General features: G+C 29.4%; 1 protein-coding gene and 1 long non-coding RNA gene across 2 annotated transcripts; one reads left to right on the top strand and one right to left on the bottom strand.

Annotated features, from left to right (window-relative positions):
- Positions 1-5,478: 5,478 nt before the first annotated feature.
- Positions 5,479-7,218, bottom strand: LOC131169553 (uncharacterized). The gene is made up of 2 exons (XR_009140486.1): positions 6,790-7,218; positions 5,479-5,725 (listed from the first exon to the last, which is right to left on the bottom strand). It is a non-coding gene; the product is annotated as an uncharacterized LOC131169553 (long non-coding RNA).
- A 9,885-nt stretch (positions 7,219-17,103) lies between these two features.
- Positions 17,104-20,667, top strand: LOC110670009 (zinc finger protein ENHYDROUS). Its single transcript, XM_021831931.2, has 4 exons — positions 17,104-17,901; positions 17,980-18,376; positions 18,462-18,727; positions 19,177-20,667. The coding sequence occupies exons 1-4, from the start codon at positions 17,772-17,774 to the stop codon at positions 19,953-19,955; spliced, it is 1,572 nt and encodes a 523-aa protein (XP_021687623.2). The 5' UTR covers positions 17,104-17,771; the 3' UTR covers positions 19,956-20,667.
- Positions 20,668-21,264: the final 597 nt, after the last annotated feature.

Genomic DNA, 21,264 nt, shown 5'->3' with positions numbered 1-21,264 from the left:
CTTGATTTATTTCAACTTGAATTTAGAAAAAATGCAGCTTAATACTCCATCTATATTCTTAGTATACCTTGAAAGAGGGGACCTCTTTTATGCTAAAGCAATGGCAAATAGCTAAATGCAATAGTCTCCTATAAAGGTTGGTAGAATTCTCAATGGTTGGAAAAAAAAATTGTCTATTCATTGATTTTCCACTTTATAATCATCTATATTGATTTATGCAATTTTTTTTTCTTTAAATGATGTTTATGGTATCAAAGAGAGTTGCACTCGAAGCTCATACTGCTGAAATGCCCGTTAATGAAAATTACTGGTTAGGAGAAAAAACACAATATATTGAAGTGTAGCTACTGTAATGTCCACTTTATATCAATATATAAATATATAATATATAGTCTCTTTGGTTTGTGAATTTTTGAACTTCAATTGTTACAGATTTTTGGCACTTATTTGTCGATTTATTGCATTGATTTTTGGGTTTGTAGATGTAAGCTTAGATTTTGTTCATTTCAGTACTGTAGCTTTTGGAATAGGGAAGGAGAAATGGGGGAGAGCGTAGAGATAATGTTTGTGAAGAGAGAGCGTAGTTGTTGTGGCTTCCATGAATTTTGCTAGGCATTAACCTTCTACTTTCTTTTTTTTTTTTTTTTTTTTTTTAATCTATGCTCATGCTTGCATGCCAAAACGTCATGAATGATTATGAGGCATAATGGCAGTGTCCTGGCTGTCTTGGGTAGTGATAATCTGATTTTGAAAATTATGGGATTAGAGGCGAACTAAAATTGGATCATTGAACTAACTTTTGGTTCCTCCTTGTGTCGGGGAAAATTCATATAGTATAACTTTTTACTTAAATAATTTGTATGTAAAAAGTGTTTTGTCATGAAAAATATATTATAATATTAAATTAATTATGTGTATAAATATTTTTATATTTTAATAAAATTATTAAAATATACAAAAATGAAAAATAACTTTTTCTTTATAAAAATTATTTTTTTAAAAATGACTTAATTTTTTTTTTAATTAGAAAAATATTTTTTATTGATTAATTTTTCCGAATATTCTAAATATTAGAAAATGCAGAAAATATTTTTTAAGAAAATATTTTTTGTGAAACAAATAGCTTGTGAAATAAATAGAGTTTAAGATTGTTTTTCACAAAATATTTTTAAAAAATAGATGAATGAAATATATTTCTTTTGTTAAAAGAAAATTTAAGTTATTTTTAAAGAAAATGATTTTTTTTTAAAAGAGGATATTTTTATTTTTTAATCTTTCATAATCTTATTAAAATTTAAAAACACTTATAAAAATAAACATATACTATTAATTTAGCATTACAATTAAATAATGGAGAAATAAAAATATATATTTTTAAAAAATATTTTTTACGAAATAAATGGAGTTTGAAACTTAATTATTTTTATTTACATTACAGAAATATTATTTTTTGAAAAGTTATATGAGAAACTTGGAACTAAAGAAGGGGAGAAAGATATTTATAGATTAGCAAGAAGTAGAGAAAGGAAATGTCAAGATCTCAATCAAGTTAGGTGCATTAAGGATAAAGAAGGAAAAGTGTTAGTGAAAGATGAGGACATTAAAGAAAGATGGAGAAATTATTTTAATGATCTCTTTAATAATAGTCAAAATGGAAATAGCGTGAATATAGATTTTAGAACAGTAGAAAAGAATGTAAATTATACTAGAAGGATTAGATCTTTAGAAGTAAAGGAAGCACTTAAGAGAATGAAAGTGGGTAAAGCACATGGACAGATGAAATACCAATTGAAGTGTGGAAGTATTTGGGAAATATGGGAGTGGCATGGTTAACTAAATTATTTAATAAGATTCTAAACTCAAAGAAAATGCCTGATGAATGGAGGAAGAGTATTCTAGTACCTATTTTTAAAAATAAGGAAGACATACAGAGTTGCTCAAACTATAGGGGAATTAAACTCATGAGCCATACTATGAAGTTGTGGGAGAGAGTTATGGAGCATCGACTACGTCATGATACTTCTATCTCTCTCAATCAATTTGGTTTCATGCCCGGTCGTTCAACTATGGAAGCGATCTTTCTCATTAGAAGCTTGATGGAGAAATATAGAGATGTGAAGAAAGATCTACACATGGTTTTTATTAATTTGGAGAAGGCTTATGATAGTGTTCCAAGAGAGGTCTTATGGAATGTGTTAGAACAACAGAGGGTATCTATTAGGTACATACAAGTATTGAAAGATATATATGAAGGAGCAACTACTATTGTGCGCACAGTGGGAGGGGACACAAGAGATTTTTTGATCTCAATTGGATTACACCAAGGATCAGCCATAAGCCCTTACCTTTTTACATTAGTTTTAGATGAACTGAGGAAACATATACAAGAGAGTATTCCTTGGTGCATGATGTTTGCGGATGATATTGTTCTGATAGATGAGACACTAGAAGGAGTCAATAGGAAGCTAGAACTTTGGAGAAGTACTCTAGAGTCAAAGGGTTTTAAGTTAAGTAGAACGAAGACAGAATACATACATTGCAAGTTTAGTGAAGGCCAAACTGGTGATAGGGAATGAGTTAGTTTGAATGGAGTGGTACTGTTCCAAAGTAATCACTTTAAATATCTAGGCTCAGTCCTTCAAGTAGATGTGGGATGTGAGGAGGATGTTAGTCATAGGATTAAAGCCGGATGGTTGAAGTGGAGACGTGCCATGGGAGTTTTATGTGATCGTAAGATTCCCAATAAATTAAAAGGAAAATTTTACCGTACAGCCATACGACCGGCTATGTTATATGGTAGTGAGTATTGGGCACTGAAAGAGTAGTATGCATCTAAGTTAAGAGTTGTAGAGATGAGAATGTTAAGGTGGATAAGTGGCCATACTAGACTAGATAAAGTCCGTAATGAAAGTATTAGAGAAAAGGTAGGAGTGGTGCCAATTGAATATAAGTTGAGAGAAGGGAGATTAAGGTGGTTTGGTCATGTGAAGCGTAGACATACGGAGGCTCCAGTTAGACAAGTAGAGCACATTAGGTTAGAGGATAGAAAGAAAAAAAGGGGTAGATCTAAATTGACTTGGAGGAGAGTAGTACAACATGACTTAGAAGTATTACACATTTCTGAGGATTTAACCCAAAATCGTTCAGAGTGGAAAAAGCGAATTCATATAGCCGACCCCAAATTTTTAGGATAAAGGCTTAGTTGAGTTGAGTTGTAAATTAGTTAGTATTCTGCTCGTTTTAACTCTTCAAAAACTCTTAAATTGATTGTTTTTACACGATTAAAATTATCAAAGTTTTTTTTACTTAGAATCTAATTTGTTTTTTCTTTTTATATCATTTTAAGTGTTTATTTAGAGTTATTAATAAAATAAATTTTTAAATATATTAATTAGATTGTATATTTTAATTTTAAATATATTAATTTGATTCTTTTATGTTTTTTTTTAAGTATTTTTATTATTTTCATTGTTAGCTTAATTTTATGATTCAATGATTATTTTCTTTAATAATGATTGTCAAATTGCAAAGTCTTCATAATTAAATTTATTTAAAGCTTATTATATTATTTTTTTTAATTTATCAAAAATAAGCAACAATATTTTTTTTTATTACTCACGCATTTCATTATATGTATATATTTTATCATGAATATTATTTTTTTTAACTCCTTAATATATTCATTGAATAGTAAACATTAGAGTTTGATAAATAGATACTAATTTCGGTTGAGTTATTTTTTATTCAACTAATTTTGGAGGGAGTATAATTTAGTTTAAAACGACATAATCGATATATAATTAGCAAGATTTTATATATATATATATAATGCTTATTTAATCATTACATTTTTTTAAATTTCTTATTTAATGTTTTTGAATTTGTTAATATTTCAATTCATCATAAAAATTTGAAATTATATTTTAAAAATAGAATTATAAATATGTTGCACACCGCATGAGCATTTAGCTAGTGTGAAATTATGGAGAGAACATATAGTTTTTTAGGAGGCTGATGAAAGTAACTTTTGTTGTGTACCGCGGAAGCGTGTAAACTGTAAAGAAACAAAGCAAATACACAAAATACCAATATTTACGTGGTTCACCCTCTCAACATAGGGCTACATCCACGGACATGCCACTTCCACTATCATCAATAAATAAATCATCATTACAAGCTCATAACTTTACTATCCATTAACCTAATTACATGTAAGAGAACCCATACTACATAACTGCTCATAGTAAATATATTAGTTAGTCCTTCTCAGTCTCTTCTAGATATAACCCAATATATTTACTATTAAAATACTACACCACAAATGGTGTCTTCAACTATATAGGCAAGAGTCCTCTCATCAGTGAACAAGAATTCATTCCTATTAAATTCTATGTCCTTACTCCACCTTAGGCCGAAGCCTCTCTCCACTGTAATGGGCAAGTGCCCCTCATCAATGGGCAGAGCCAAATCCTCAGCAATTGGCAAGGCCCTTTCTCTACAATGGGTAACAGCCTCACTCCATAAGTTGAAAGCCCAATAACCTTTTTCACCATTCTTCTAATTATAATGTTAATTCCCTCAATTCTAATATAATTATGAGTCTCACTCAATTTAGAAATAATACTAAAATAAGAGTTCTATTCTAAATAGGAAATATTCCTCTATCATATTAAGGAATATTTCTCTCACTCAAATTAGGAAAAGATCTATCTAAATCCTACTAGGATTTTGAGTCATAATTCTAACAACTTTTTATGGGATAAAATGGCCTGAAGTAAATCGAAATTTTAATAGCTTGGATTCGACTCATATATTTTCAAGTTCAAGCTCGGGTTGAGCTTAACTCAAATTTTAATATTGTAGTTCAAGTTCGACTTATTTTAAATATATTAAGTTCGGATTTGATTCTAGCTTGATATGAGTCTAGAAGTTTGCTTATATTTTAAATAAATCTAGCTCTAACTCGATTTATTTCAAGCTGTAACGACCCAGGTTAAGAGCCGTTACCGGCGCTAAGGATCAGGTCAGCTTAAGGCTACCGGAACCCGTAACAAGCTTAAAACCCATGAACATACTTTTAACATATGTAGTATTAACACTCAAACATATAATCAAACTATTACATTTTAGTCTTTTCGTCCATACATAAATATTTTAAGCATAAAAACGGTTCATAATTTGAACCTTTATATAGAAAATCATTAAAGCATAAGGGTTTATTATATACACTCCCAAAAGAGTTAACATAAACATAAACATTATTACTCATACTTAAAATGTTACAAAATTTTCAATTGTTTGTCATTACTAACATTGTACTATCCATTCACATTTTACATGTACATCTCTTCATACATCAGACGTAAAGAAGAGCACTAAAACTATCTCTGATGACCTTTCTTAAAAGAATTCTTCTAATCCTGCAAACCTGCACCTGGGGATTAGGGGAAAGAGGTTAGCATAAACAAACTCAGTGAGTAAACTAACAAATATTAATTATGTCATTCATTTCATACATATGCAATGCATCATTCACATGGGTTTTCACGTCATAAACATTTCACGTAGGATGGACTTGTCATCAACAACTATTCAAATATAATGTGCACGGCTCATATAGAGGCTCCTCAGAATTTTTGCTTACAATATGACATGTGTCATACACCTGGGGCATCATAGAAATCTCCCCTGAAGGGGCATCGTCAAGATCTCTCCATGGAATTTTCTTATAGATCCATAACATACATAACATAACAAAGTCATAAACATGGAGGAGTCAGTGAGTCATCCATCATCCATCAATGCACCAATAATAATTATGTAATTATACAACATCTTCATGTTCTAGATACATACATCATAAATAAATATGACATGATGCATGAAGATGATCATATATTGAATTTAATAGTTAATATTTATTAAGGTTAGAATTACTCACATCTTGTAGCCTATCAACCACCTAACTCGAATGGTAACTATCCTCAGATCCTTAACTTCCTGAGTCCCTTAAGCCCGATTTTATAAAATTGGACTTTAGAGAGTCATATAAGGTTCTAAAACTCTATACACATAATAAACATTTTATTTTAGGCCTGTAATAATCATGAAATTAGGTTTGGGAACCTTGGAATTGAATGATAAATAAAGTGGGCAGAACCAAGTTTGACTGTTAGAGTCTTGGGCTTCGGCTATCGAACCTTGGAACATTGGGTGCCCATTTTGGGCAGTAGCCACTGTTGCTATTGAAGTCTGGGATTTCAGCTACCGAACCTAGAAAAGTTGCAGATTTTTTGAGAAATTGCATGCTTCAACTACCAAACCTTTGATTTTCAGCAGCTGAACTTAGAAATTTTTAGAATTTTCAAGTTAAAAACCTGCAAAATCCTTCTCCCATCAACATCCAAACTCACTCTAAAGTTCCAAAACTCAACCCAACCATATAAACAAGTTTCTAGGGCCTAAAACAACTTAAATCATACTATACATTAATAAAAAAAAAAAAACTCAAATTCTAGATTTTTTCCAAACTCAACATAGCATATTTATGGATTTTTTCAAATCCATCGAGGGGAACTAGCCATTTAAGGCTCATAACACTTAAATATAACTAATCTAATAAAAAAAATGTAATTTCAATATAAAATCACAAAACCCTAACTCTAACATGCATAAACTTCCCAAAACTTATCTTAAAAACAACTTTTCATGAAATTGAAGTTATAAAAACCTAATCTCTCATCAACTTTCTAAGATCTACCTATTAGATCAAGAAGAAAAGAATATTACCTCTTTTCTTAGAGCTTGGAGGTGAGAAAATCAAAGCTCTAAAACTTAAATATACTTTTCTAAACTTCTAAATAAAATAATCTACCTCCAGATCTTGAAAAACCCAAAGAAATCTTTTCAAAGAGTTTCTTGTATGCTCCAACAATTGAGTGAGAGAAGAAGAAGAAGAGAAAAACCTAATTATTTTGGGCAGAAACAAGGGCCTTGGTCCATTTTATACCTTTGATAGTCGAGATACTTTTGGCTGTCGGAAGCCATGCTTTCGGCTGCCAGAGTCTGTTTTGTTCAAATGGGCATTTGAACCATAAAAAGGATTTCAGCTGTCGAAAGTCTATTTTTCAGCTGCCAAAGTTCATTTTGCCCAAAACAAACACTTAAAACACTTTTAGGGATGAAAATCTTTAAAACATTTTCATTTTTAAAACCATTTTGAACATATCAAGCACGCACACATATATAAACATATGCACATACACTTCTATCTCCATTACCTTATCCGTGGAACTTTCGAATTCGCTAAAATATTCTATCTATGACGAAAATTATGTTGTTAGGAAATGGTGAGTGTTACACAAGCCTTATTTATAAATATGCATGAACTAAGGTTGACCTCAACTCTAAGCATATACTAATATACAATTTATAGAAAATAGTTTTTTTTTTTTTTTGAAAGTAGCTAAAGTTTTTGTTAATATATAAAAAAAAATTGTTAAAATAGCTGAAATTTACTTAATTTAAGTTAAATAAAAATAAAAAAGTAAATTATTACTATATATAGCTCATTAATTATTAGACATAATAATAAAATTTTTTTATGATTTTACATTTTTTTTAGTAGAGGGAATTAGGATAGTGGAAATTTCAAATATATATTTATTAATGAGTAATATTTCTTCAATCACGAAGTCAAACTAAATTATATTAAAATGAGATGAGTTATTGAGCCTATCTACTAATTAATTTATCGATTAGATCAAGTAAATTTTTAAAAAATATTTTAAATAATATTTAAATTAAAAATGTGAAAAATAATTCACTCCAATATTTTATTTTATTGTTTTCTCTTTTTAAGAATGACAACTCATTATTATTATTATTATTATTATTATTATTATTATTATTATTATTATTATTATTATTATTATCGAATTTAAGACAAAATTTAGATCAATAATTAATATTTATGTTTTGTTAGAATTTTATATGTTATAAATAAAAAAATTAATGTCTTTGAATTTGTTACATATATATAAAAATACCTCATAACAATAAGCCACTTGAATTCTTTAAAAATTGCTAAATAAAATATTAAAAGACTTAACATAATATAATTAAGAAAAATAATAAATATAATTTATATATCATCTTTATATCATTTGTCATATATATATATATATATATATATATATATATATATATATATATATATATATATGTGCGTGTGTGTGTGTGCAAACGGTCGGTTCGGTTTCGAACCGAACCGAACCTATAAAATCGAAAATCAAAAATCAAAAATTTTAAAAACCAAACCGAACCGATTGATAAGAGAAAACCGAACCGAATCGAACCGATAAATATCGGTTCGGTTCGATTTTAAACCGATCAAACCAAAATTTATAAAATTTCATATTTTTAACATTAAATCTAAATAATAAAAACATAAAAACAAAAAAAATTAGAAATCAACACTCAAAAATCTTAAGGTTCGGTTCGGTTTTCTTTGATTTCGGTTCGGTTCGATTCAATTTGGTTCGATTTTTTTTATTTCCTATATATATTAATAATTTCGGTTCGGTTCGTTTTTTTTTTATTTTTTTATGAAAATAACCGAACCGAACCGATTAATCCGAAATTATCAAAATTATAAACCGAACCAAACCGATTAAATTTTAAAACCGAACCGATTGAATCGAATTAATCGGTTCGGTTCTTCGGTTTAAACCGAAAACTGCACACCCCTATGTGTGTGTGTATGAAAGATAAGTTTTCAAAAATATCTTACAAGAATAAGTCATTTAACTTTATAAAAAATCATCATATGATATTTTAAAATATTAAATTAATATAATTTAAGAAATAATAAAAATAATTTATTAATTAACTTATTTTAAGAAATGAAAATTTAATTTAATTTTGATACACATATAACTACTCAAAATTTTAAATTATGTTTATATATATAACTTCAAAAATTGTCATGTAGTGATGCTATGATGTGCCTTTGAAGACCAGTTTAAGTGCCACGTGAGCCTCTAAAATGAGAATATTGAGGTCGGTGGCCTTTTGGCCAGCTATTCCGACACTCAAGTTAGAAACACCATTCGAGAATAGAGAAAATAAAAATAGAGAGAGTTTTATAGTGATTTTGAAAAAGTAAGTATATCAGATTAATAATTGTTTCTCATATTTATAAATCAAAAGACTAAATAGCTTCTGCTCGATCCAAGTTTTGCTTGATCTAGATTGCCCGAGTACCCTTCTGCTCTGTCTAGGCTGTTTAAGCAGTCTTTCACTCAGTCTGACTCTTTGACCGAGCGCTGATACTTTAACTACCACGTTGGTCCTTTATCCAAGCGTTGACTATTTGACTGGCATTTTGGACAGTTGTATCATGTAGCATATTTAAAAGCTTAATATAATTAAGAAAAATAATGAAATAATATATTAATCAATTTTATTAAATTATGTTATTAAAATAATTAACTAAAAATTTAAACACTAACAAAATTTTAGTGTATTTTTAAAAGTATAAAAAAATTATTATTAAATATAATAAAAAATAATTTACTCAAGGGCAATATGACTAATTCTATTAGCTAATTAGCTTTAAATGAATTAAGAACTAATTTGATAGGACAAAATAAATATAAGAGTAATAGAATAATAAAACAAGTTTCATTTAATTTATTTTTTTAAATTATATTATCTTTATTACATTATTCTAAATATACACTAAAATTATATAATTGGACATGAATTCAGTAATCAATGAGACCTAACCGACAGACCAACCAGCAAATTCTTAAGTGAGGTTGAGTCGACTTGCATCAGAGGACCATCTTAATTTACATAATGATGAATTGGGTCGGCTTGAAAGGAAATTTGCTTTCAAATGGACTTATGAACAGTTCTAGTATCAGGTTTATGAGTGCTGCTGTTTTCATTTTATAATAATAATAATAATCACTAACTTTTACAGTTATTTATGTATTTTGCAACTAAATAATTATAATATAGTAATTTCTTATCAATTGGATAAAAAAATATCAAATGCTTACTTCAATTTATATTTGTATTCATAATTTTTATTTTTGTGTGAAATAGTCATACAAAAATGCTAAGCATTTATGTTAAATTATGATTATATTGAAAACTTTTATTTGTTAATCAAATAAACTTTCAGGTATTACATTGTAATTTACTGTTAATTTATCTAATTCAATTTCACTTCATTATATACAATCATAACAAATCTTAAAGGTGTGATTATTTCACATAAAATTATAAATTCTAGATATAAATATAAATGAAAGCAAATATTTTTATCCAATTAACCAAAATTTCTTTAATAAGTTCTACATGTAGAATTTTTATATATCTCACCTTATTTTGTCCAGCAATTGTGACTATCACAATTCACAAGTAGTTATACCCTTGTAGGGGTAGTGGGCAGATTTCAACCGATTTTAATTCACAAGTAGTTTTAATTCAATGAAGATTGATTTTGACCCATTTTAATTCTAAAGATTGGTGAATTCTTGAAATGGAATATATAGAGATTGGTGAATTCTTGAAATGGAATATGGGTAAGAACTAAGAAGGTAGTCATTCTCTTGATAATAGCAAAATTGACTATGTTTGATTGCTTCCACACTACTATAAGTCAAATCTGAATTTACTTGAATCATAAAGAATATAAAGATTCATGGTGAGATGTAAATTTCAAAGGAATTCTTAATGATTCTTTATATTATAGGTCAATATGCTATTAATTAAGTTGTTTAATTAAATAACTTCATTCTTTAGCAAATTAAGAGAGTAGCACTATAGGATTACTTGGCTTCTAGCCGCTGTACTTGGCAATTTCTGAGTAGAAGTTTAGAAAAATACACCAAAGAAATCACATTTCAAGCCATTTTTTTATTTTTATCAAAGATAAGAAATTAGAAAGAGAAAAACCTAATTTAGCTTTAAAGTCGAGACAAATAGCACTTACTTTAAAGGATTACAAATGAAAAATGGAACATGGGATACTTGATCATGTCATTGCTTGTGCTTGTCAATATTAAGCATAATAAAAAGAGAAGGAATTAGCTTTTCCAACTTTCATATTAAAGATGGGTAGTGAGATTTCCACCTACTTCAATTCCTTTCTTCTCCATCTAAAGTGAGAGAAAGGGAAGTGCATGAATGATTTGTCATTGACTTGTAGTTTTCCATAACCATAAGGCAGTTAGCAGACCTGGCAGAACTAGATGATGATGAAGGTTGAAATTGTGGTGGGGATTGGAACTTTTATGGTAAGTAACTGTATATCACCATTGACTCTGAGGGTACTTGTTCCTTAACTCGATTGTTTGTTCAAGGGTTTCAAACTTCATTCAATCATTAATTAGCCTTATTTAGCAATAGTTTTTAAAGTAATTTTTAGTGTTTTGATTTTAATGACATGATATTTATATAGTATTCAGAAGTTGAGAGAATGATTCATAAATTAGTATCCCTCCTAACTTTTAGAGGTTAAAAAAATATTTTGATTAGAATTAAAAAGATAATACCATTATTTTTATATTTAACGGCTAGTTTAATAGTTATTTTTATAGAATATTTTTATTTTAAATCACTACATAAATAATTAATAGAACAGTTAATAGCTATTAGAACAGTTAACAATTATTAGAATAGCTAATATTGCCAAATAGATTCTTAGTGGATGTAATTTAAATTAAATAAATTCAATAGTTTTTTTTTTATTTAAACTGAATTATGCTACACTTAATTGTTTATATGGAAAATACAATTAATCCAATATTTATGAGACTTGAATATGTGTTTACCGCTACACTAATATAACCAACACCATTTGTGGCACTATTGGCAAGCACACATCAAATATTATAGTTGAGCATTCGATTTAAATTGTCGCTAAATTCAAATTAATTAAATTTAGAAAATTATAAATCAAACTAAATTGAAATATTAAAAAAAATGAACTAAATTAAATTGATTTAATTTAATTTGATTGAGTTCAAATTAATCAGTTTGGACTTTTTATTTAAACTTAATTTTCATCTTGTTTCATACTTTTATCTTGCTTTGAATTTGATTTTTACCTTATTTCATGTTTTTATTTTGATTTGGACCTTATTTTCATCTAATTCGATTCGATTCAATTATTTGAATAATATATAATATATTCTCACAATAGAGGAAACAACATATTCTAAAAAAGGATGAAATAAAAACCAAAATCTATTAATAAGGACATATATATATAAGTGCTCGTACAAATCTATTATGATGCATATTTGAAAATTATTTAAAATTATAATATAAATTATCAAAAATAAAAAAGAAAAAAATAACAAAATATAGAGAGGGGTAACCATCAATGAAATCACTCACAAGCAGTCATCCAAAAAAACTCACAAGGGACTTAAATAAATTTTGCAGAAGAATGAGAAATCAGTCGATATAAAAGAAAAGTGCTTAGGGCTGAATATTCGGTTCAAACCGAACTGAATCATCAAAACTGAATTAATTGAATTACTATATTTTAGAAATCAAACCGAATTAAACCAAATCACTCTATTTTGATTTGGTTCAGTTTGAACTTATTGATTTTTGAGTCTAAATGGATTTTTTGACTTAGACTTAATTTTCAAGTTATTTGGTCTAATTTTAACCTTATTTGAACCTAATAACTAGTAATCAATGAAATTAAACAATTTATATGTATAAAATTATATATAATTTATAAATTTCTTATAAAAATAAATCAATTTAAAAATCAATAAAGTAATTTGATTCAGTTCGATTCAATCGGTTTTTCTCTTTAAAACCAAACTGAACCGAAATACTTGAACTTCTTAAAATGCAAAACCGAACGAATCGAATGATCTTAAAAACCGAATCGAATTACTGAATTAAGACGGTTTGGTTCAATTTATTTAGTTCAAATTGAACAGTGATCACCCCTAAAAGTGCTTGTTCCAATTATTATATCCCTTCAATTAAAATTTCACCTAAATTTCAAGTCCAAACACTCTCTGTGAAGAGTGATTATAATGAAGCAGTCCATTCTCTTGTTAAGGTGGACCCTCCTTTAGATCAAGTATGCTTTGTCTCAGCATCTTTGCCGAGCTAGAGTAAACTCTCTCTCAATATAAATCCTCTCAACCAAAATATAGAGAGAAAAGTTTATATAGTTTTTGCAGCTGGTTTCAAAATTTTGATTCATCGTATCGTCATTTGGGTTTCATTACTAGTGATGAAGTCTACAAATATTAATTTGCACATACACACACGATACGGGAAAGATTTACTGTGCACAATTACACCTCCAGGCAATTGTTGACTAGAAGGCAGTTATGTATATGTTTATATACCACATATACACGTTACTTGGACGATGTAGGATTCAAGACCAAAAGCAGGAAAATAGCAGTTATGCACATGCTTATGTACCACACATACACGTTACTTGGGCGATGTGGGATCCAATACCAGAAGCAGGAAAGTGGTGCACTGATAATATATCTGAATCAATTTTATTTTTTGTCAAACTTGTTATGCAAACATTTTATTGAATGTGTTAAACATTTTATTGTGTAGAGCTTTTAATATATTTTGGTTTTTCTAGCATTGTAATTTCTTTACCAATGGAATGAAACTTATTTCTATTGAAAAAATTGCACTCGGTACAAAATGGAGGATAGGGGAAATTCTTGCTGAGATTCAGTAAGTGAATTTTATTATACATTTTGTTAAAGTTGAGTATTTGGTTCAAACCGAACCGAATTAATCGAGTTACGATATTTTAAAAACTAAACTGAATTGAAATGCATGAAAATTAAACTAAACCGAATCATCTTAATTTGGTTTAATTCGGTTCAAACTAATCAATTTTTGAGCTTTAATTATTTTTTTTATTTAGACTTAATTTTTAAATTATTGGTCTGATTTAAACCTTAATTTGAACCTAATAACCATTAATCAATGAAATTAAAACATTTATATATATAAAATATATATATATAATACATAAATTTTCAATAAAAATAAAGTAATTTTAAAAATTAATTAAACAATTTAGTTCGATTCAGTGTAATTAAATTTTTTTTTATAATTGAAACGAATCAAAATAATTAAAATTTTTAATATTTAAAATCGAATAAAATTAAATCACCTTAAAAACTAAATCAAATTATTAAATTAGAATAGTTCAATTTAATTTATTTAATTTAAATTGAATAACACTTAATTTTATATTTTATATTTTAAATTTATGATAAATTGTATTTAAACAGGAAAAATGCTTAGAAGACAGATAATGTGATAAAGCAAAGCAAAGGTAACATTTGCCGTTTCTAAAAAGGCCCAAAAGAAAAAGGAGGGTTGGACCCATAACACAGCCTAAAATAATGAAGTGTTTGAAGTATAAAAAGCCTGGGGCATGCCAAGTCAATGCAAGTGATGATAGAATCACCATCAACAATTATATATATATATATAAAGGATGCCGGCTTTTTGGTTGTATATATTTACGGTTTCAGACTCCTCTCCAAAGCTAAGCCCTTTCGTCATTTACTTAAAAATAATCAAGGATTACAAGATTAAACAATTCTCTAATCTTTGGTCACCATACACTTAACAATATCAAATTCATCGTTGAAAGAAAGTGGGTATGATTGGGTCCAACCAGTTACCAACTCTGTTTTAGTTAGTTTTTTTAGTTGTTGCTCTGTTTAAGATCCACCCACTGGCCATTGGCTCCAAATGTATAGGTATTTTTCTTCTATGAATTTTTTTTAATTTAAATTTAAATTATTATAAATTTAAAATATATTATATTCACTTATTAAATATATAAATTTTATATATTTTTATTTTAAATTCATAATATACAATAAATTATTAAATATATCGATTATATATAAAGTGCAAGTAACATCTCCTCAAATTTAAACACCGAATATAAAATGTAATAATTTTTAAAATTTTTTTGCATTAAATTAAGCTTAATATAAGCTCAATGAAATTTAATATTTTCTTTGTAAAATAATTTTTTATTTTCTAATTATGAAAATCTTATTTTCAGCATCTATGTTTAATCAATTAATTTATTATTATTATTATTTATTTTTATTTTTATTATTAATAATTTTCTCTTTTTACTTTTGAAAATCTATGCCATAATTACTTGTCCATCATTATTAGTTATGATATTGCATGCAGTGTTTCTTTAGTTGAATAGTAGAAATATTACCCTTTTCATATTTATATATATAATTAATTAAATAATTATATAATAATAATAATTATTAATATAAAAAATTATGATATAACCTTATAAAATAATATATATTTTTTTGTCTTGACATCCTTTTAAAATCGCATTTAGTAATAAATTTGATCAATAATAATATGAAATCAGTTACCATGGAAATGTATATTATGAAGAATTATATTTTAATAATTTTTAAATAATATAATGAAATTTAATAGTAGTTTAAGGATTATAATTAAAAAAAATATCATATAAATATAATTTTATATATACTGAATTGCTAAAAAGTGTTGAATTTAAAGAAATAGAAAAATAAAATAAAATAAAATAATTAAAAATTGGGAAAACTTTATGATTGTCATGATTATCATCCATGTTGAGTTGGATATCAATGTCATTAGCTCCTGTATCACACTCATGGCTACTAACAAATTGTTTATTCTTGAGTGCACATTTATTCCTAAATTTTACATTAGCCACCCATTTAACAAACAAGCTATTTTTTAATATTATTAAATTAATAATTAAATTATTATTAAATTAATGTGTTAAACAATTTTATATTTTATATTATTAATTTTAATTAATATTTAAAGTCAAAATGTTATAATTCTAGAGGCTATTCAAATATCATTGTATTGATTATATATTTTCATAATTGATATATAAAGAAATTTAAATTTGAAATATTATATTTTTTATTTTTTTTGCACTCAATGTAAAAAAACATTTTTTAAAATAAAATAAAATAAAATAATAGATTGTAAAGTATAAAGTCTTTTTTATTTCATCGATTTAATGAAAAAAAAATTAAGATTTTGGAAACTCAAAATTCATAATATTCTTTATTATATGTTAAACACATGTATTGAGTTAAGATTATAAAAATTAATAATCACACATTTTATGTTAAAAAAAAAACATTTTATTCATGGAATTTTTATTATAATTATAAATAAATAAATTATTTTTATTAGAGATATATCAGAGTAATGTAGTACTTGAAAGCATGATTTTTTTATTATAAATAAATACTTAATTATTAATTAACATTTACATATATGAAAATATAATTTTAATTAAAAAGGATGACTTTTTAATAAATTAAAAAAAAAATTCTAAATCTTCGTTTCCCAAACCTGAAAGATTTCTATCCTCAAAAGCAGAGAACTAAAGGCAAATCCACATGGCTTTCTGCTTATGCAACATCTAATGAAAAAACTTCTCTATTTAAGAGCTTCAAAAATAATATTTAATTAATATTTTATAAAAATAAATTTATTTTTATTTTTATATAAATAAAAAAAATTATAATTAATATAATAAAAATAATAAATATATCTTAAATAAAAGTATATTAATAAGTTAATAAATAAATTATTATTTATAAAAATAAAATAACTTATAATTTAAGATTAATAAAAAAATCTATTTTTATAAATTTAAGGGACCAATTAAACATTCTCAAATTCACTTATACACGCCACGTGTCAAAACCAGGCTGGCTGAAGAAACGAAAAAGTCTTTAAATCGAGATAAAAAGTAGTTTGGCTTTTAATTTAATGAAAATTAAGACAAAGCTGCAATACAATGAACTTATTCTTTCTTTCTTGTCCTAAGCAAACAAACATACAAGAAAACGAAGTCCGACACTTCACTAAACGACAAAGCACCGAATAGCATTTTGTGTCTGAAAACGACAAGTCCACGGTAAATCCTCTTCTGTGTAATTAAAAACTTGCGCAATAAGCCAATACTTAATTATTTTATTAAGATCTAATTAATCGCATTGATTAGAAACACTAACCAAAGTCTTTGAAAAAAAATTTGTTTATTTCCTTTCTTTTTCTCTTCCTTAAGAAGTAAGAGCACAGACCAAAGGCTTCGCCTTTTTTCTGCAAAAAGCCATCACTGGAAGTCTATCTTTTCTGTTCGCTGTTATTTAATTTTCTAAAGCAGCCTTAACACTGTTGCAACTTTCAGATTTGGTGTTTTTTTTTTTTTCAGCGTTTGAGATTCTGGGTAGTTGTTTATTCAAAAGTTGACCATTGGATCGGAGTGGAGGTGGCCGGCGATCAGTTTCCGGTTACTGGTTTTAATTAGTGATTCTGAGCTTAAAGCTATAGCTTGCAGAGTTTCAGTGTCTGGGCTTAATCATTGGTTAATGTGAGTTTTAGGGTCAGATGCTCATAAAGAGCAGGTAGGTGGGTAAAAAAGGGCAGCTTGACTGGTAGCTGAGAGAGAGAGAGAGAGAGTTAAAACGAAACCCTAGAAGAAAAGAGGAACTTTGTCTCCAAAAGCTTCATTGAAATTCCAAGATGAAATTCTTTTTGTCCAGTAGCTTCCTTTTTTAAATTCTGAGATAAATGATCTTGATTTTTTTCACCCTTTTCCTCTATTTTGTCCACTAGTTTTTGATCTACAATTGTCGTTACTAGTGCGTAAGTAGTTTTATTTTCCATTTCTAGTACTCATGCCGGTCGATTTAGATAATTCCTCTACGGCTTCCGGTGAAGCTAGCGTTTCTTCCTCCGGCAACCAGCCTCCGCCACCCAAACTCACCGCCACGGGCAAGAAAAAACGGAACCTCCCTGGAATGCCCGGTAATGTAAAAAAGAAGCTAGAAATGAGATTTTGATAATCCCTTTCTTGCTTGATTTTTTAAAATCAATTTCTTGCAGATCCAGATGCAGAGGTGATTGCTCTTTCACCGAAAGCCCTTTTGGCCACGAACCGATTCGTGTGTGAAATTTGCAGTAAAGGGTTTCAAAGGGACCAGAACTTGCAGCTTCATCGTCGAGGCCATAATCTACCGTGGAAGCTGAGGCAGAGATCCAGCAAGGAAGTGAAGAAGAGAGTTTATGTGTGTCCTGAGCCAACTTGTGTTCACCATGATCCTTCTAGAGCTCTGGGCGATCTCACGGGGATAAAGAAGCACTTCTGCAGGAAACATGGTGAGAAGAAGTGGAAATGCGATAAGTGTTCGAAGAAATACGCGGTTCAGTCTGACTGGAAAGCTCACTCGAAGATTTGCGGCACAAGAGAGTACAAATGCGATTGTGGAACTCTGTTTTCAAGGTTTCTGTCATTTAATTTTGCGTTTGATTTCTAATTTTTCAAGTGGGTTTGTGTATTTGAAGTTGGTTCCTTTATTGCTTTGAAGGAGGGATAGTTTCATCACGCACAGAGCCTTCTGTGATGCTTTAGCAGAGGAGAGTGCCAGAACTCAGCCTCAAACTCCAACACCGGCTTCGAATCTACCTGCTGTGAATCCAAAACCGAATCCAGAATCGGAGCCGAATATGCAGGTTGATCCGTCTCCACCTCCACCGCCTCCGCCGCCACAACCACCAGTAGCTCCAGCTCCACCAGCTTTGTCTCAGCCAGCTGGTGTAATATCTTCTGCGGTTTCACCGACTCATGGTCCAGGTAAAATATTAACCCAAATTTGGAAACTTGCCAAAATTTCGTTTGAATTTTGTCGGTTGCGATTTTTTTGTCATACTAAACAAGAAATCTTTTGTTGTTTTTCTCTATCATTCTATGGATCTTGGAGTCTAGTAGTTTTTGTCTGTTATTGATCTTTGTTTTTATTAAGATAAATAGCACAGTGAGTATTTGTTGAAGCGCTAAAGGAAGCAAGAAAAACAAGTTTTTCTTCCAAACTGTGAGATTCAGTTTGTCCAATCTTGATAAAGAACACAAGTGATTCAAAAGCCAAAAAAAGAAAGAGAAGGTTGTTTAGTTTAGAGAAAGGGAACCATTATTGACTCTTGCTTTTTCGTCCAAAGTCTTCATAAAGAAAAGCTTAACTTTTACTGTATGTTCAAGTGACCCATATGTTTTCCTCTTTTCCTTCTTTTGCTTTACTAATGCAGACTTGCCAGATAATCCCACTCCAAATATAGAAGAAGCACGGGCACCGGCACCAGCACTGGCAGGTTTAAATGGAAGCTGTAGCAGTAGCACCAGCTCAAGCAGCAATGGCAGCAGCAGCAGCAGTGTCTTTGCTAGTTTATTTGCTTCATCAACTGCATCTGGAAGCTTACAGCCTCCTCAAACTCCAGCATTTACTGACCTAATCCGGGCCATGGCTCACCCTGATCACCCAGCGGGTCTTGCTGCACCAACCACTGAACCCATTTCTCTTTGCCTTTCTTCCAATCATGGGTCATCAATATTTGGTGCTGCAGGGCAAGAGCGTAGGCAATATGCACCTCCACCTCAACCAGCAATGTCTGCCACTGCACTATTGCAAAAAGCTGCTCAAATGGGGGCTGCTTCTACAAATGCATCATTTCTCCGTGGTTTGGGGATTGTGTCATCTTCTTCATCATCTTCACAGCAAGACAATATGCCATGGGGTCACGGGCAAGTAGAGCCTGAGAATACCTCTGTCACTGCAGGGCTGGGATTAGGCTTACATTGTGATGGAGGTTCCGGATTAAAGGAATTGATGATGGGAACTCCTTCTGTGTTTGGTCCTAAGCAAACTACCCTAGATTTTCTGGGATTGGGGATGGCTGCTGGTGGAAGCCCTAGTAGTGGCCTATCAGCTCTAATTACATCTATTGGTAGTGGTCTGGATGTGGCCGCTGCAGCGGCTTCCTTTGGAGGTGGAGAATTCACTGGCAAAGACATGGGAAGGAGCTCTTGACCTAGTCTGGGAATGAAACTATTACTTCCCAATTTTGACTTGGGGAAATAAGGTGTACATTGTATAGAATATCTGGTTCAGGGCAATTGATTTTGCAAAAGAACAAGGCTAAAGATAAAATTTTGCATAAATAATTGCCATTATGGAGGTAAGCGTCGGGTCATCATGGGCAGTTGGTCTTTTTAAAATCATTGTGTTGCCTTGATCAGGCAGAGTTGTGATAAGAGAAAATGCAAAGAACTTTTCTTTCCTCATTATGTATTCGGGGCTTAACTTATTCGGTCTACTTGCACTGAATGTTACGATCACCTGAGCTAAAGAATTTACATTGTTTCTCCGTTGATCAACATGGTCATCCATGCAGATATCTGCTGTGCACTACAAGTATTGAGATCATTTTATGGGAAAGTAGATGAGACTTCATAATTTGATTAGCAGCTCTAGACCTGAATATTTGTTTCTGTGAGGTGGGAATCAGACATGGAATGGGCATCTTGCTGCTGATAGTTGCATTTAAGTTGATCTTGTAATTGTTTATATTTAGATTTTTGCTTCTGCAACTCTTGTTCTTATAAATGAAATCTGAAGTTATTGTAAGATTTTGAACTTCATAGGGTCCATCTTCATGTCATTAGGTTGAGAGATGAGATATGAAGGCTTTGATGTTTATTTACTGCTACAAAAATAAAAGAAACAATGTAATTTGGATTTCTGTACTAGCTAGCAATCAAGATTGTGTCTTACTGGGACTGGCATGATAGGCTAAACTAAACCATTAAAGAAAGTGTGGCTCTTCCAGTGGATGATTGGAAGACAACATGCAAGAACGGCAGGCTTCATGAGGAGTGTCAGGCGAGTGTGTTTCAGTTTCAGCAATGAGAGTTTCGTTTCAAAGACAACTTGCAATGAAAAAAATAAATGTGTTTCAGAGCTGAGTTTTCGCAGTGTATTTTGTTTCAAAAACCTGTACGATAGAGAAAAGAATGCCTTGCCTGCATATAACAGAAAGATCAATACAAGGGAAAAGAAAAGAAAAGGAGCTCTGACTGCAAATGATTGAAGAGTTATTACTACATGGGGAAAGAGATCAAGTGATTGATACCATCTTCCTTTTCGTTTGATGACATCAAGTATCATTAGCATTTTCTTTCCAATACATCATTGTACACAGATTCATGGTGTATCCTCCAGGAGGGAATAATTGAGATTTGAGATGCCACTCTTTCTATTATTTTTTTAATTGGATGAAAGACAAGGAAAGATTCCTATATTCAATGATCCATTGTAAAGATGTGGATATGGTGCCTTT

Source organism: Hevea brasiliensis, chromosome 10 (assembly GCF_030052815.1).
Source record: "Hevea brasiliensis isolate MT/VB/25A 57/8 chromosome 10, ASM3005281v1, whole genome shotgun sequence".
Classification (NCBI taxonomy): domain Eukaryota; kingdom Viridiplantae; phylum Streptophyta; class Magnoliopsida; order Malpighiales; family Euphorbiaceae; genus Hevea; species Hevea brasiliensis.
The sequence above is the reverse complement of the archived record's forward strand: the minus strand, read 5'-3'. Positions and strand labels throughout refer to the sequence as shown.

What these genes read in the sequence shown, in the direction of transcription:
- LOC110670009 (XM_021831931.2), top strand. Translation starts at nt 17,772, where the DNA reads ATGCCGGTCGATTTAGATAATTCCTCTACGGCTTCCGGTGAAGCTAGC. An exon ending in GAACCTCCCTGGAATGCCCG is followed by an intron (nt 17,902 to 17,979) that starts GTAATGTAAAAA and finishes AATTTCTTGCAG; the next exon opens with ATCCAGATGCAGAGGTGATT. An exon ending in TTCACCGACTCATGGTCCAG is followed by an intron (nt 18,728 to 19,176) that starts GTAAAATATTAA and finishes TTACTAATGCAG; the next exon opens with ACTTGCCAGATAATCCCACT.